This window comes from Octopus sinensis, linkage group LG6 (assembly GCF_006345805.1).
Source record: "Octopus sinensis linkage group LG6, ASM634580v1, whole genome shotgun sequence".
Lineage (NCBI taxonomy): Eukaryota > Metazoa > Mollusca > Cephalopoda > Octopoda > Octopodidae > Octopus > Octopus sinensis.
In genome coordinates this window covers 11,257,682-11,274,022 of record NC_043002.1, presented here as the reverse complement: position 1 = coordinate 11,274,022, position 16,341 = coordinate 11,257,682, and the positions used below count along the sequence as shown (strand labels likewise).

The window sequence follows — 16,341 nt, the reverse complement described above, 5'->3', positions numbered from 1 at the left end:
ACATAAAAGGCACGTAAAAGGGCACCATTCGAGCGTGATTGTTACCAACATTGCCTTACTGGCACCTGTGCCGGTGGCATGTGTAAAGGGATTCAAGCGAGGTTGTTGCCAGTACCGCCTGACTGGCCCACGTGCCGGTGGCACATAAAAAGCACCCACTACACTCTCGGAGTGGATGGCGTTAGGAAGGGCATCCAGCTGTAGAAACTCTGCCAGATCAAGATTGGGGCCTGGTGCAGCCATCTGGTTCGCCAGCCCTCAGTCAAAATCGGCCAACCCATGTACTGTCCCACCCATGCCAGCATGGAAAGCGGACATTAAACGATGATGATGATGATGATGTGAAATTTTCAAAATGGTAATTTTCTAGTCATTTTATGTCTGGGGGGCAAGTTCTCTGTGTTTAAAATGTGAAGAATGTTTCCCCTTCAGTGATTTCTCTTGTGTCTCTCATTTAGAAAAACAACTCCAGCAGTCACAGTCGAGTAGCAAATCTTTCAGTGAAACATCTTGTACGGTGCAGCCATTGAGTAGCTTCACTCCGATGGAGACGATAGAGAAGAGACTTGAGCAGCTGGAGGATTCAGCACAGTCTTTATGTAATGAAAATTTCTTGACAGTTGATGTAATATCAAGAGGTAATTTAAAGTCTTGAGTTTATTTTCAAAATTCTTTGGTAGTTTTTTTTTTTCCTTTTTAGTCTGATCAATTCGGTTTTTATTAATTTTTTTATTTTCATTTTCTTTTTCCTTAACAGGTCTTCCAAAGGTGAAGATAAAAAAAGAAGTTGACATTGATCCTGTAACTTCTACCGAAGATTATATGTATTTGCCCTCGCCTAATGCTTCCAATTTTGTTCATGAAACAGCTAGACAAGTAAAATTGAATTTTTATTTACCTTTTTGCATCTTTTAATAAAAATTCCATTCTTTTCCTCTCCTTAGACCTTAAAACATTCATCTTGCTGTTATTCTTCATCATACTTAATAAATATATCCCTATTTTGATTATAAATAGATTATAAATCCAGTTTATGCAACCGAGACAGTATTTAATTAACCCTTTTGTTGCCAACCTGGCTGAAACCGGCTCTGGTTCTGTAATACAAATGTCTTGTTTTCATAAGTTTTGAATTAAAATCTTCCACCAAATCTTAGTCACATTTTATGTTCCTAACACTAGCTTCATGATAATTAAGTTATTGTACTAAATTCTTTGTTATATTTAAAGTAATTGAAAGAAACACGGAGCATCTCAAAATAAATACAGCAACAAAAGGGTTAAAATATATAATAGAGAAACAATTCTTAACCCTTTTGATACTAACCTGGCTGAAACCACCTCTGGCTCTGTAATACAAATGTCTTGTTTTCATAAGTTTTGAATTAAAATCTTCCACCAAACCTTAGTCACATTTTATGTTCCTAACACTAGCTTCATGATAATTAAGTTATTGTACTAAATTCTTTGTTATATTTAAAGTAATTGAAAGAAAATGGAGCATCTCAAAATAAATACACTAACGAAAGGGTTAAAATAGCCATCTATGTATGACAAATGATCAAGACCTTTGGCTATATGCAGTGCCTCCACTGAGGTTGACTTTGTCTTTCACCCTCTTGGGGGTCGATAAATTTAGTACCTGTTGCATACTGGGGTCGATCTAATTGACTGGCCCCATCCCCAAGTAGAAAAGAAAATGCAGTGCTTAAGAAGGAAGATCCATCAAACTGAGTGAAATTGTTTCTGTGGCAAATACTGGTGTCATGCAATTGGCACCCATGACAGTGACACGTAAAAGCACCCACTACACTCACGGGGTGGTTGGCGTTAGGAAGGGCACCCAACTGCAGAAACCATGCCAGATCAGACTGGAGTCTGCTGCAGCCCCTCAGCTTATCAGCCCTGGTCAAACCACCCAACCCATGGACAGCGGACGTTAAATGAGGATATATCAGACTTAATTTATCATGCTTCATATAAGTGTATGCTTTAAATATGCTACACATATTAAAGGTTCCAACCAAAGGTGTCGGGGAAGCTTTAAAAGAGTGCCTTAATAACATATATGTCCAACCTGTACCACTATGGAAAGACGTTTGAACGTGTGCAATTTAAAATTATCTTCTCCACTCTGCTGGGTGGTTGGTGTTAGGAAGGGCATCCAGCTTTAAAAATCCTGCCGAAACAGTCTCAGAAGTCTGGTGCAGGCCTCTGCCTGGCTGGCTCTTGTACCGTCCCACCCATGCCAGCATGGAAGGTGGATGTTAAACGACGATGATGATGATGATATTTTTCTGATTTTACTAAGTATTCCTTCTTAAGACGAATAATCTGTTCAGTTCTTGCGTGAATTGCAGAAACTAACGCTGGCTGGGGGCTGGTTATTGTGGAAAGAACATAGACGCATTCGTACTCATACAAACTCTTGTATGCAGGCACAATCTCATACGTACATACAATCCCATATGCATAAACATGCTTACTGTTTTTCTGATTTCCATATCATTTTTATCTCTCAGGTGGGTGTGCAGTTTAAACCAACAAAGATAGAAGACAATATCTACAGCCCCTCTTGTGAATTGATGATATATTCCGTATGTACTTGCATATAATTATTATTATTATTATTATTACAAAGGCGGCGAGCTGGCAGAATTGTTAGCACGCCGGGCGAAATGCGTAGCCGTATTTTGTCTGCTGTTACGTTCTGAGTTCAAATTCCGCCGAGGTCGACTTTGCCTTTCATCCTTTCGGGGTCGATTAAATAAGTACCAGTTATGCACTGGGTCGATATAATCGACTTAATCCGTCTGTCTGCCCTTGTTTGTCTCTCTGTTTAGCCCCTTGTGGGTAATAAAGAAATAGGTATTTTGCCCATCGCTACATACTGAGTTCAAATTCTACCAAGGTTGGCTTTGCTTTCATCCTTTCGGGCTCAATAAATTAAGTACCAGTGAAATACTGGGGTTGATGTAATCGACTAGTCCCCTCCCCCAAAATTGTTGCCCTTGTGGAAAAATTTTAAACCATTATTATTATTTTAAGAGGCAAGCTGGCAGAATTATTAGCACACTGGACGAAATGCTTAGTGGTGTTTCGCCCATCGCTATGTTCAGAGTTCAAATTCTGCCGAGGTTGACTTTACCTTTCATCCTTTCGGGGTCAGTAGGTTAAGTACCAGTTAAGTACTGTGGTTAACGTAATTGACTATCCCCCTCCCCCAAATTTCGGGCCCTGTGCCTATAATAGAAAGGATTATTATTAAGGTGGTGAACTAGCAGGCTCTACCTTTCGTCCTTTCAATTAAGTACAATTTGAGCATTGGGGTTGATGTAAACAACTTGTCCCCTCCCCCAAATCTTCAGGCTTTGTGCCTACAGTAGGAACAAATTATTATTGGTGAGCATTTTGGACAAAATGCTTAGTGGTATTTCTTCCAACTCTTTACATTCTTGGTTCCAATTCTGCTGAGTTCGACTTTGTCTTCCATCCTTTCGGGGGTCGATATAATGAGTGCCATTTGAATATTGGCGTTGATGTAATTGACTTGTCTCTGCTCCGAAAATGCTGGCCATGTGCAAAAATTTGAAATTTATTATTATTATTATTTATTGTGGAGTCGCAATGGTCCAGTGGTTAGGGCAGCAGACTCGCAGTTGTAGGATTACGGTTTCAATTCCCAGACCGGGCGTTGTGAGTGTTTATTGAGCGAAAACACCTAAAAAGCTCCACAAGGCACCGGCAGAGTGTGGTGGCGATCCTTGCTGTACTCTTTCGCCACAACTCTCTCTCACTCTTTCTTCTGTCGGCCTGCTTGCTTAGCCAGCGGGGTGGCGTCATTTGAAGGCTAAAACAATGTGAAGTGCATTGTGACCAGCGATGTGTAGCAACATCTGATAGCCTGCTCGGTCACAGTGATCACATTGATTATTATTTTAATTCAAGGTGGCGTGCTGGACAAAATGCCTAGCAGTAATTTCCTGTCACTACGTTCTGAGTTCAAATTCTGCCGAAGTTGACTTTGCCTTTCATCCTTTCGGGATCAATAAAATGAGTACCAGTTGAACACTGGGGTCGATGTAATCAATTCATCCCCACCTCTCCCAAGCTGCCCTTGTGGCAAAAATTTGAAATATTTATTATTGTTTTTGTTCTTGTTTTCTAGTGTATGGAAAATATAATGTCTGACATTCTGAGGACAGCTTTTGCCTTGAAAAGTAAAGAAGGAAGGTAAAAATCATCATATATTTATATATTTTTCTTCTGTCAACTTCTTAGAAGTTGTTCCATCCATTCCAGTCTCTGCCAAACATCAGGTCAGTCGGATCTGATTCTCTTCAAACTTAGAGGATTGTATTCAACGGGGAAGAAGTTCCTGCAAGCTGTTCTGTCTGTTGTAGTGGTCAGTGCCAATTACATCCTGATCAAGCATTAATTGTTTCAATGAATTATATCAAATAATGAAGAATTTAGTATTTTACTTGTCTTCATGTTACTGTAATAGTTGTAAACTAGCATTAAAATCATACAAGCTATGTTCTTCGTGTCAAATCTTCAGTGTAAACAATGTTTGGCCAAGAGCAAATAACACTTTACATGGGAACATGTCGGGGTTGGTGACAGAAGAGCATCCAGTCAGAGAAAATCTGTCTCAACAAATTGTGTGACCCATACGTGCAAAGGAAAGTGGAAATTAAAATGTATGGCATACAGAAAGCCAAATGGTTGGGTAAAATCCATAGATTTATAACTGAAGATAAATGATACGTTTGCTGAGCTGATGACCTCACTGTGCACTTCAAAATGCTGTGCTTATTCATGTGCGATGCAGTGTAACAGTTTGTACTTGAACTCTCTCTGTTGTCCACTTCTTGTATTGTCTGTTGATTCTGGACGTGCATGCTAAGCTTGCCTTGACCAGCACATACCAATTACTGTTTCTTTCCAAATATCACTGGAGATCATCATCATCATCATTTAACGTCCGCTTTCCATGCTAGCATGGGTTGGACGGTTCAACTGTGGTCTGTGAAGCCAGAAGGCTGCATCAGGCCCAGTCTGATCTGGCAGTGTTTCTACGGCTGGATGCCCTTCCTAATGCCAACCACTCCGTGAGTGTAGCAGGTGCTTTTTACGTGCCACCGGCAAAAGGAGCCAGAGCAGGTTGGCAAACGGCCACAAACGGATGGTGCTTTTACGTGCCACCAGCACGGGGGCCAGGCGAGGCTGGCAACGGCCACGAACGGATGGTGCTATGTGCCACCGGCATGTTTATCCCAGTACAGTGTTTGTAGTTAAAAAGGTTTATTGAAGCTGCAGCTAATATTGTGTATGGATATGATAGTCCGGAGACTGAGTAGGAGAAATGGTACCACATGAATAGTAACCATGCTGGCACCACATAAAAAGCACTCTGTACACTGAAAAGTAGGTGGTGCTGGCATGGGCGGCCAGTCCTAGAAACCATGTTAAAACAGATGATTGGAGCCTGGTGTAGCCCTCTGGCTTATTAGCTCCTGTCAAACCATCCAACCCATGCCAGCATGGAAAACAGATGTTAAATGATGAGGATTGTCATAGTGTAAGGTGGTGGTCATCACTTGTCATTTTAATGTCCACTTTCCTTTGCGTGCACGGGTCACACAATTTGTTGAGACAGGTTTTCTCTGACTGGATGCCTTTCTGCTACCAACTCCCTCATGTTCCCATGTAAAGTGTTATTTGCTCTTGGCCAAACATTGTTTACACTGAAGATTTGACACGAAGAACATAGCTTCTATGATTATGATGCTCGTTTACAACTATTACAGTAATGTGAAGAGGAGTAAAATATTAAATTCTTCATTTAAAAAAAATTAATTGAAACAAAAGCGTCATCATTACCAGCATTGCCTCACTGGCACCTGTGCGGGTGGCATGTGTAAAAAGATTCGAGCGAGGTCGTTGCCAGTACTGCCTGACTGGCACGTAAAAAGCACCTACTACACTCTCGGAGTGGTTAGCATTAGGAGGGGCATCCAGCTGTAGAAACTCTGCCAATTCAAGACTGGAGTCTGGTGCAGCCATCTGGTTCTCCAGTCCTCAGTCAAATCGTCCAACCCATGCTAGCATGGAAAGCGGACGTTAAACGATGATGATGATGAAAAGCAGTGTACATTATGTACTGTGAACGGATAGGTGTCCTCATCTTGTTTGTTATCACAACATTTTGACTGGTGTACTCTCCAGCCATCATCAGGTGTTCTGGTGGAACTTTAAACCCAAGCCTTTATTTGACTAATGGGGTACACTGTTCTCATTTCTAAGGTATGTTGATGTTATTTTCCTATTGATATTACTTTTTAAGGCGGTGAGCTGGCAGAAACGTGAGCACGCCGGGCGAAATGCGTAGCCGTATTTTGTTTGCCATTACGTTCTGAGTTCAAATTCCGCCAAGGTCGACTTTGCCTTTCATCCTTTTGGGGTCGATAAATTAAGTACCAGTTACGCACTGGGGTCGATGTAATCGACTTAATCCATTTGTCTGTCCTCTCTGTGTTTAGCCCCTTGTGGGTAGTAAAGAAATAGGTATTACTTATTAAGTCACTACCTGGGATTTAACTTTAAATCCGGGTCCTAGTAGCCCGCACTCTTATCCCCTACACTATATGCCTGCGGGTATATAGCGTACATAATTTCTCAGGTCAAAAATATAGAATAAAAGCAGTGCATTTTAATGAAAATATGGTAACAAAAGGATTAAAGAGTCCTAGTAAGGCTACACTTCTCTGACAGAAAATCTATTTCCCTTTGCAATTTTGCTTGAAGTATAAGGTGTGATCTGTTAGGTCTAAAAGCACCACAGTTATATCTTTATAAACGAGTACCTTAATGCAATCACTTTCGTATCTCCTTCTTTTCCGACAGGTACCCCGCGGAGCTTTCCTTGCAAGATATCCACAAAGCATTGACTAGTGTACCAGCGTGTGACTTCTTGACCAATTCTAATCTCGGTCTCGTTGTAGACTCTGACCACACTCAACCTTCAGTTGACCACAACAAAGAGAAACATGGTATTACCTGAACAGATTCTTGGCTTCAATGCAACAATCATATTTGAAAGAAAGCATTCAGCAGGAAGGTGGTGGACCCCTGCTCATGTCTTCGCCTAAAGTTTTATTTTTCCTAGTCTTAAAGTGCAAACTAAATGATGGTCTTCTTGTGTCACAGAAATATATAATATTATGCTATATTATATTATACAATACGAGTAGTATTTCCTTGCATGAAGAATAGACTACCTCGGTTTCCATTCGTTATTATATTCAGCTGAGCAAGCGACACCGAGGAGGTAGAAGCTTCAGGAACGGGGGATGGTGGGGGAATTTCTCGAAAATTTCTGGAGTTCTAGCTTAAATTTCAATACCTCAGGGAGGAGACACTTGTATGTGTGTGTGTATGTGAGTGTGAGTGTGTGAGAGAGAGATTGAAACAGATGCCCATATGACGGTGGTGGTGTTGATGATAGAGCAGGGGAAAGGACTATTGAGCTTGAAAAAAATAAATATATATATATGTGTGTGTATATATATATATATATATAGTCGACTTAAAAGCAGGGATTAAGGGTTGAGCTATTGGAAACCTGGATTAATGGTTGGTAATAAATGAGATGGTACTTATGCGTGAACTATATGAATATGACTATTGAAATGTTCATTTGTTTTTCCCACATGTCTAACAGTGTTTATATGTTATTGAGGTATATGATTCTATATATGTCGTCATAGCTATGGACATCGACATTCCATCTCAGGTGTGGGCATGCTGCACTCAGTTTTAACCCCTTTCTCAAGCTGTTCCCATTTTTAGAGATGCTTAAGTCGAGTTGATTGGCTACACGAAGCTGATCGACTTCATATAGACCCTAGACATTTCTTTATCTCCCTCTCATGTCAGTAGGTAGGAAATATTTGGAAATTCTGTGTATAAATAATTACGTCGAACGTGTGCGATTAGTGATTGATTATTGCAAATATTTGTTGTATGAGAGGTTTGCATTGATTTCAGTTTCCGTGTAAATAGGTGTGACGAAAAGCGTGGAACCTGTTTTGTGATTTTGTGTTGGAACCTGTGAAAATATTCCAAGATTTTCCATTTAATAAAACGCAACAAAAATGCTGCAGATGTTGTTTGTAAATTTGCTTCTGTATCCGAACGACTGTCTTGTGTTTTGTAGAATAACATTAATATGGGGCAACATTCCACCACACACACATACACACACATTTAATGCACACATACATGTGTATAGCCATATACATACATACACACACACACACACGCACGCACTCACACATGTATATATGTATGTGTATATATTCATGCACACATACACATTTATATACATGATTCTGTGTATGTATATGAAGCGAGTATAGTTTTGAAGATTGTATACCACCAGTGAGTATGTCTAAAACAGAAAAACGTACTCATTTCTAACATTTAATGCTTACACTAAATTCAGATCCTTTCATTTTACGCATCACTGCTCAAATAAAACTTAAAACTTGTCATTGAGCTTCCACCTGGGTTTGAACCTTAAATCTAAGGTTTTCAAATGACTCTACTGTAGCTATTAGAAACTAATAACTCTTGATCTCGACTTTAGATATTCTCTGTAGTTTACCTGTTGCATGGCAACTATTTTAGAGTAAGAAGTAAGCTTCTGTGTTTTGGTCCCTAATTTGAGCTAAATCAATGCATTTCCACTAATTAATAATGGTAAAGAAGTCATGAACATCATTTGGTCCCAGACATCTCCCTGATATATTTGTGGCCTTCTGTCTCCTGAGTAAAACTATGTTTGGCCTTGATCCACACTTACAGGGGGACATAGATAGATATATACATATTTATATACATGTGTACAACCCATGCTAGCATGGAAAACGGATGTTAAACGCTGATGATGATGTGTTTGTTTCGAGTTCAAATTCCACTAAGGTTGACTTCACTTTCCGTCCCTTTCCAGGGATGATAAAATAAGTACCAGTTGATTTCTTGGGGGTCGGTGTAGTTCCTGAAATCGCTGGCCTTGTGCCAAAATTTGTAACCAAATATATTCATGTATATACATATGTGTGTACATATATATATATATATAGATAGATATAGATATACAAACACACACACACATACATATTCTTGACTTGGCTTCGTGAGCGAAGATTTACAGTGGGGCATGTCCATAACTGTTGCAGGTTTGTTGGTGCCCAATAAGCCTGATTCGGAGCAAACAGGCACAGCCAGAGAGGCTGAGTGAGAAGGTAGGCTGATCGGGGCTGGCTGTAAGGTCCTTGTTTTATCTCCTTTTTCTCTCGTCTGCAAACATGGTCCTGTAAGTATCTTCAAAGGAGAGAACCTGACAAAATATCTTGAAACATTTTAAATTATTTAGCATTTGGTTCTCAATTAAAAAACCCATTTAGAAGAGGGGCTGGGGGGTTACAGTTTTGATTTTTATCCTCCAGTGGGATAAAATAACTGTTTGTAAGACACTTGTGTATATTCAGCGAACCTTATCTCTCTCTCTCTCTCTAGAAACAAACAAAAGAAAAATTAAACCATTGGCCTTGTATCAAATCAAAAGAAAATACACGAAATCTTTTAATAGCCACAACACAGCAGTTTATTTACTGCCTGCACTGCGAGACCCCCCCCCCACTCGCCCAAAAGCTTGTTATTATTAATGTGATATTTATGTGTGTAAGTGTAAATGTGTGTATTTGTGTTCAGCATGCAATATCCTTACTTTGAAAGCAAGTATCTGTTCCCACAACAGTTCAGAATTTTCGCCCACCCCCAATAACTAAACTGATATTTTTCAACTACGGCACCTAAAAAAAAAAAATAATAAATAAATAAAAATAATAAAAAAAATGTGAAAATAAAGTTGGTCTAGTTATTAATTTCTAATGACTTTTTGGTTGTTTTTTTTTACTTGCACGTTTCAGTTGTTAGACTGTGGCCATGCTGGAGCATCGATTTGAAGAAGTTTTAGTTGAATCTATCTCAGTGCTTTTTTTTTTTTTTTTTTTCTTTTTTCAAATCCCAGTTCTTGTCTTATCTGTTTCTTTTGACACACTGATAAGTTACAAGGACACAAACACACCAACACCATTTGCCAAACAGTAGCGGGGAACAAACACACATACACACAATAGGCTTCTTTCAGTTTCCATCTACCAAATCCACTCTCAAGGCTTTAGTCAGCTTGAGATTATTCTGCAAGGTTCCATACTGTGGGACTGAACCTGGAACCCTGTGGTTGGGAATATATATGCACACACACACACACGGAAATCTTTGGTTTTCATCTACCAAATCTCACAAGGCTTTGGTTGGCCCTACAATATAGTAGACTAGATATAAATAGGTAGGTAGTAGATATATATATATATATTTCTTTATTACTCACAAGGGGCTAAACGTAGAGGAGACAGGCAAGGGGATTAAGTCGATTACATCGACCCCAGTCATTAACTGATACTTATTTAATCGACACCGAAAGGCAAAGTCGACCTTGGCGGAATTTGAACTCAGAATGTAACGGCAGACAAAATACCGCTAGGCATTTCGCCTGGCATGCTAACGTTTCTGCCAGCTCGACACACACGCACACACACACACACACACATTTAGGCTGACACAGTTTATATTCCTTTATTTGTTTCAGTCATTTGACTGTAGCCATGCCAGAGCACTGTCTTTAGTTGAGTAAATTGACCCCAGGACTTATTCTTTGTAAGCCTAGTACTTATTCTATTGGGCCCTTTTACCGAACTGCTATGTTACGAGGATGTAAACACACCAGCGTTAGTTTTCAAGTGATGTCGGTGGGGGGACAGACAGACAGACACGTATATCTACAGGGTGATTCATAAGTCTCCATACATAGAAAAAATTTATTTTTTTATAAGAGATAGTTTGTAAGATCCCCTGATCTGACCTCTCTTGATTTCTATCTTTGAGGGCATTTGAAAGGCAATGGGGTATCACAGAAAGATAAAGGACCTAAATCATTTGAAGGAAATTATCACCAGATGTGCTATTAGAAATTCACAGTGAGTGCGGTTAACGTATTGCAATGTGTATTCAAAACTGGTAACCATGTAGAGCCTGTTAAATAAATAAAAAAAAACTGTTCTTATAAAAAAGATAAATTGTTCTTATGTATGGTGACTTTTGAATCACCTTGTATGTATGTATGTGTATATATATATACACACACACACACACACACAACGGGCTTCTTTCAGTTTCTGTCTACCAAATCCACTCAGGGCTTTGGTTGGCCCAAGGCTATAGAAGGCACTTGCCCAAGGTACCTTGCAGTGGGAGTGAACCTGGAACCATGTGATGGGTAAGCAAGCTACTTAGCACACAGCCACTCCTGTACCTATACACATATATATATGCATGTATATGTACATATATAGTTAATCCAAACAAGAAAGCACAAAAAAAACAACGCGAGGACGTGAAACAAATATAGTATTATTGGACGCTCAGGAAAGAAGGAGGGTTTAACATTTCGCGCGGAGCTCTTCGTTGGAAACATAGAAGGGAAAAATATATATATGTGTGTGTGTGTGTGTGTGTAGATATATATATGTAGATACACACACACACATCCTCTCTCTACACACTCATACGTGTATATATTTTCGCTGGATGAAATACTTGGCGGTATTTTGCCCATTGTTACATTTGGAGTTCAAATTCATCTTTTCGGGGTCGATAAATAAAGTACCAGTGAAACACTGGGGTCGATGTACTTGACTCATCCTGTACCCCGAGATTTCAAGCCTTGTGCTTCCAGTTGAAAGGATTATTATTATTATTATTATAGCTTCAGAATTTATCTTGACTCACCACATTCTGAGTTCAAAACATGCTGCGGTAAATTTTGTATTTTGTTCCTCCAAGGTCGACATAGTAAAGTACCAGTTAAGTACTCTTTTACTCTTTTACTTGTTTCAGTCATTTGACTGCAGCCATGCTGGAGCACCGCCTTTAATCGAGCAACTCGACCCCGGGACTTATTCTTTGTAAGCCCAGTACTTATTCTATCGGTCTCTTTTGCCGAACCGCTAAGTGACGGGGACATAAACACACCAGCATCGGTTGTCAAGCAATGCTAGGGGAACAAACAAACACACACATATATACGACGGGCTTCTTTTCAGTTTCCGTCTACCAAATCCACTCACAAGGCTTTGGTCGGCCCGAGGCTATAGTAGAAGACACTTGCCCAAGTTGCCACACAGTGGGACTGAACCCGGAACCATATGGTTGGTAAACAAGCTACTTACCACACAGCCACTCCTGCGCCTATAGTACTCACTTCAAAATTGTTGGATTGTGCGGAACTGTTTGATAACTTTGATAGGTTTCGGCCAGTATAGGCCCAGGTCATATCCAACTTAGTAGCACCACCTGGTGAAATCTTTCAGTCATATGTGGGGCACCATAGCCCACTCTAGCAAAGAGTGTTCCTATATTAAAAAAAAAATGTTGATGGACACCAGATTTTTTGTTGTTAAAAAGTGCGGCACCAGAAAAACCGCTTGCGAAACACGATTCTAAACAGACCATCGTCCTCTACAGCGCAAGTGACCCCCATCCCTGATATGAACTACTGCGTAAATATATTTCTTTACTACCCACAAGGGGCTAAACACAGAGGGGACAGACAAACGGATTAAGTCGATTACATCGACTCCAGTGCGTAACTGGTACTTAATTTATCGACCCCGAAAGGATGAAAGGCAAAGTCGACCTCGGTGGAATTTGAACTCGGAACGTAACGGCAGACGAAATACGGCTACGCATTTCGCCCGGCGTGCTAACGTTTCTGCCAGCTCGCCGCCTCAAGTGCCCGCCCTCTTTTTTTTTTTTTTTTTAACGTGTACAGTTAGAACGATTTGGATAGAAGATCGACCGAGTACAAAGTCCCTCGTTCAGTCCTACGACGAAGGGATTTGTTTTAGACCCTAGACGTTCCTTCTTCCTTAAATACATAAGTTCCACTTCGTATTTATCATCCCAGGTCATCATTTGAATAACGTCATTAAGTTATAGATTAGACAAGTGGAAGTAACTGTTAATTGAGGTTTTAAAAAGAAGCCACTTCCTTGTGCTTCTAATTATAAGCGGTATATTTCGACAGAAATAAAAGTAAGTCGTGTTTAATTAAATTTAATTTCTTTTTTACACTTGATCTATTCTTGTTTTATATAAACAAAAAATCGAAAGTTAACGATAAAGTTGGAAAGGAATGGGACTTTTATATAAGTTTTACAAAGTTATGAAACTTTTAATTCGGTCTCCATAGAGATTTAAGTTTACGAGAAAGAGAATTTTTTCTCTCTATTGGTTAAGAAAGAAAGGAAGGTAATGTTTTTGCGAAAAGTTGAATGTAAAATTAATAATGCAAATATAATTGTATAATATATATATATAGTAGACAGCTACATTCCCCAGTAAAAACGGAAGGGACCCCACTTGAAAAAATATAATTACATTGATTCTGTTTACAAATAAACCATTATTTTTGCATTAGCAACTGTTGGCATTAATTGAACGGAGTTAATTACTGTTTTATGGTATATTTGTAGTGTTGTGGTGCACCTGAGCACTGTATATAATTATTTAATTATTATTATTTTATAGTCGTGAAACTGAAGATCTTAGGATTTTTGTAGATATTAGGGAGAATTCAAACGTTGTGTAGATATTTTATGTGTTTGTTATTAAACTGACTTATCGTTTTATAATTGTTTTATAAACAATAAAAAACCCGTATTTTAAAATTCATTCGAGAATTTTAGTGTGTCATTTCTAGAGTGCTCCCTTTTCAGAAAAAAACTTTTTATCTGTACGTCGAAACAGGGGCAGCTAATGAAGGAGAATTTTCCTTGTATTGTTTGTCTTGTACTTTGTTTTTTCGTTGTTAAAAAAGGTGTGTTTCCTTCTTTGAATTTATGCTTTCGTTTCTCGTTGTGTTCTACGTTTATTTGTGGTGTCCTGTACTCATATATGCATGTATATATACATATAGATGTAGGTATGTACATATATGTATGTGTGTATGCATATGTTTTATTTATTAAATTGTTATGATATATATATATATATATATATATATATATATATATATATATATATATTATTCGTTGTGGAATTTTTTTTCTATGGTTAGGATGAAGTTTCAGAGAAGCAACACGGGTTTCCTAGTAACTTTCAGAAAAACGGGTAATTTTTAATGAAATTTTCTACAAACATTTTTCAGGGTTTATAAATTACGATTGTATCGGAATTTGATGTGAAAAGTAAAATAGCGAGCACATACACACATTACAAGTTTTTTTTTCGATATATATTCCATTTTCTAGATATATGTGACGTGTGTCTGTATGTGTAAGAACGCGCCATATTTCTTTCATATTAAATTCGTAATTTAAACACTCTGAAAGACAGAAAATTTATATGAAAAAATGACCCGCTTTTCCCGAAAGTTATGAGGAAACAAAACCGACTCTTGTGAAGTTTCCGAAACTCCTCACCCCACTCTCGGAAAAATTTTATCATCACATAATTTCCATACAGTCAGAATCAACAGTGTATTTGTAGAAAATTTCATTAAAATATGTCCATATTTCTGGAAGTTATGAGAAGACAAAGTCGGGGAGGGGCACATATGTAGGAATATCATAAGCGGAATATGAAACTCGTTTGATATATAATACACACACACGCACACATATATATACGCGCAGGCATAGTTGCGTGGAATATTTAGGCAGGTGTCTAGCTCTGGGCCACCACCCAGTCTCGCAAGCCGGGTGCGAAGTTTTTTTCCCCACGGGAGTTCCGGACCCCAGTAATGAACTCATTTGCATACAGCCAATCAGAGGTCACCTTGACCTTATTGTGAAGTTAACGAACATACTCTACCAAGTAAACTCAGGACGAAGAACGTTATTCGATCGATGGATTTGCATCTATACCTATATTTGGATTTTGTTAGGGATCCCATATGGTAAAGATGGGGATGAGAAAAATGTGAGTAGAGGATGATGGGTTAGCAACCCCTCTCCCCTTACTGCTTTACAAAGTAAACAACACAAATAACTACGCAGAGGCAGCCATGGTTGGAACAAGAACAACAAGCATTATTAAAAGAGAAAAGAGCATGGTCGTTCCTTAACCAAGTGACCTTATCTTGTCGCCTGACAGGGTGAAAATGGTCAAACTTTAAAGCTCTGACTTTTTAAAAACATTTTTTGGGAAAAAATGAAATAACTTCAGCAATTCAGTTTGGACAAGCGTGTTATTGTGCCAACATCAGAGTAACCAGGAAACATCATCATCATCATCATTTAGTGTCCGCTTTCCATGCTAGCATGGGTTGGACGGTTCAACTGGGGTCTGGGAAGCCAGGAGGCTGCATAAGGCCCTGTCTGATCTGGCAATGTTTCTACGGCTGGATGCCTTTCCTAACGCCAACCACTCCGTGAGTGTAGTGGGTGCTTTTTACGTGCCACCGGCACAGGTGCCAGACGAGGCTGACAAACGGCCACAGTCGGATAGTTCGCTTCAAAGGATCAATACCGAGAAAGAAGAAATATTTACATATATTTATTCGTTTACCTGACAGGTAATTAGAAACAGTAATACTTATAGTGGTAGCGAAATTTTTTCTTTGATAGTGACAAAAAGGTTGCTGTCTGCCAGTAGAGAGGGAAAGAGTAAGGAATGCCCTGTGCTGACTATAAAGGATAAAAGTAGCTCTGCTCTGATTGGCTGTATGCAAATGAGTTCATTACTGGGGTTTGGAACTCTTGTGGGAAAAAAAATTTCGTGAGCCAGGTATGTGTTTGTGTCTCTCTCTCCAAGTATATATGGCTGAAAAAATGTCGATATTGACAAATGTTCTGGGAGATCCGCAACCAGCAGAACTGAGAAAAATAATGTAGATGTGCGTGCAGCTGTGAGGGGAAATCGTAGAATCACCATCTGTGAGTTACCAAAGGATGTGCAGATTAGTTTTGGTTCAGTTCAGTCCATTACAACTGAAGATTTGGGTATGAGACACGTGTCTGTCAAGTTTGTGCCAAAACTGCTTTCAGCCAACTAAAAAGACACTCCGGTTTCCGTTGCACATCTTCATTGTTGAGAATGATGAAAACCTTTTGAAAACTTTGCATAGGCCTCTGAGCTGGTATCACCAAGCTTTTGGCAAAATTTGATGCAGATTCTCTGCTCTACTTCCTCTGTCATGGTCAATGCGAG

At 39.2% G+C, this 16,341-nt stretch overlaps 2 protein-coding genes across 4 annotated transcripts in view; both read left to right on the top strand.

Annotated features, from left to right (window-relative positions):
* Positions 1-9,949, top strand: part of LOC115212985 (YEATS domain-containing protein 2) — a 42,545-nt gene extending 32,596 nt beyond the window's left edge. For both annotated transcript variants that reach the window (XM_036503642.1, XM_029781852.2), the window contains 5 exons: positions 459-638; positions 758-876; positions 2,523-2,597; positions 4,169-4,233; positions 6,910-9,949. In XM_036503642.1, the coding sequence (XP_036359535.1) occupies positions 459-638; positions 758-876; positions 2,523-2,597; positions 4,169-4,233; positions 6,910-7,066 (596 nt within the window). In that variant the 3' untranslated portion in view covers positions 7,067-9,949. The remainder of the gene's footprint in view (positions 1-458; positions 639-757; positions 877-2,522; positions 2,598-4,168; positions 4,234-6,909) is intronic.
* Positions 9,950-12,044: 2,095 nt separating this feature from the next.
* Positions 12,045-16,341, top strand: part of LOC115213382 — a 5,680-nt gene continuing 1,383 nt past the window's right edge. The window contains exon 1 of one of the 2 annotated variants that reach the window (XM_029782328.2): positions 12,045-12,095. The gene's annotated coding sequence lies outside the window, so the exon portion shown is untranslated. Of the gene's footprint in view, positions 12,096-12,944; positions 13,225-16,341 lie in introns of those variants that run through there. The other variant, XM_029782327.2, reaches the window with a different exon arrangement.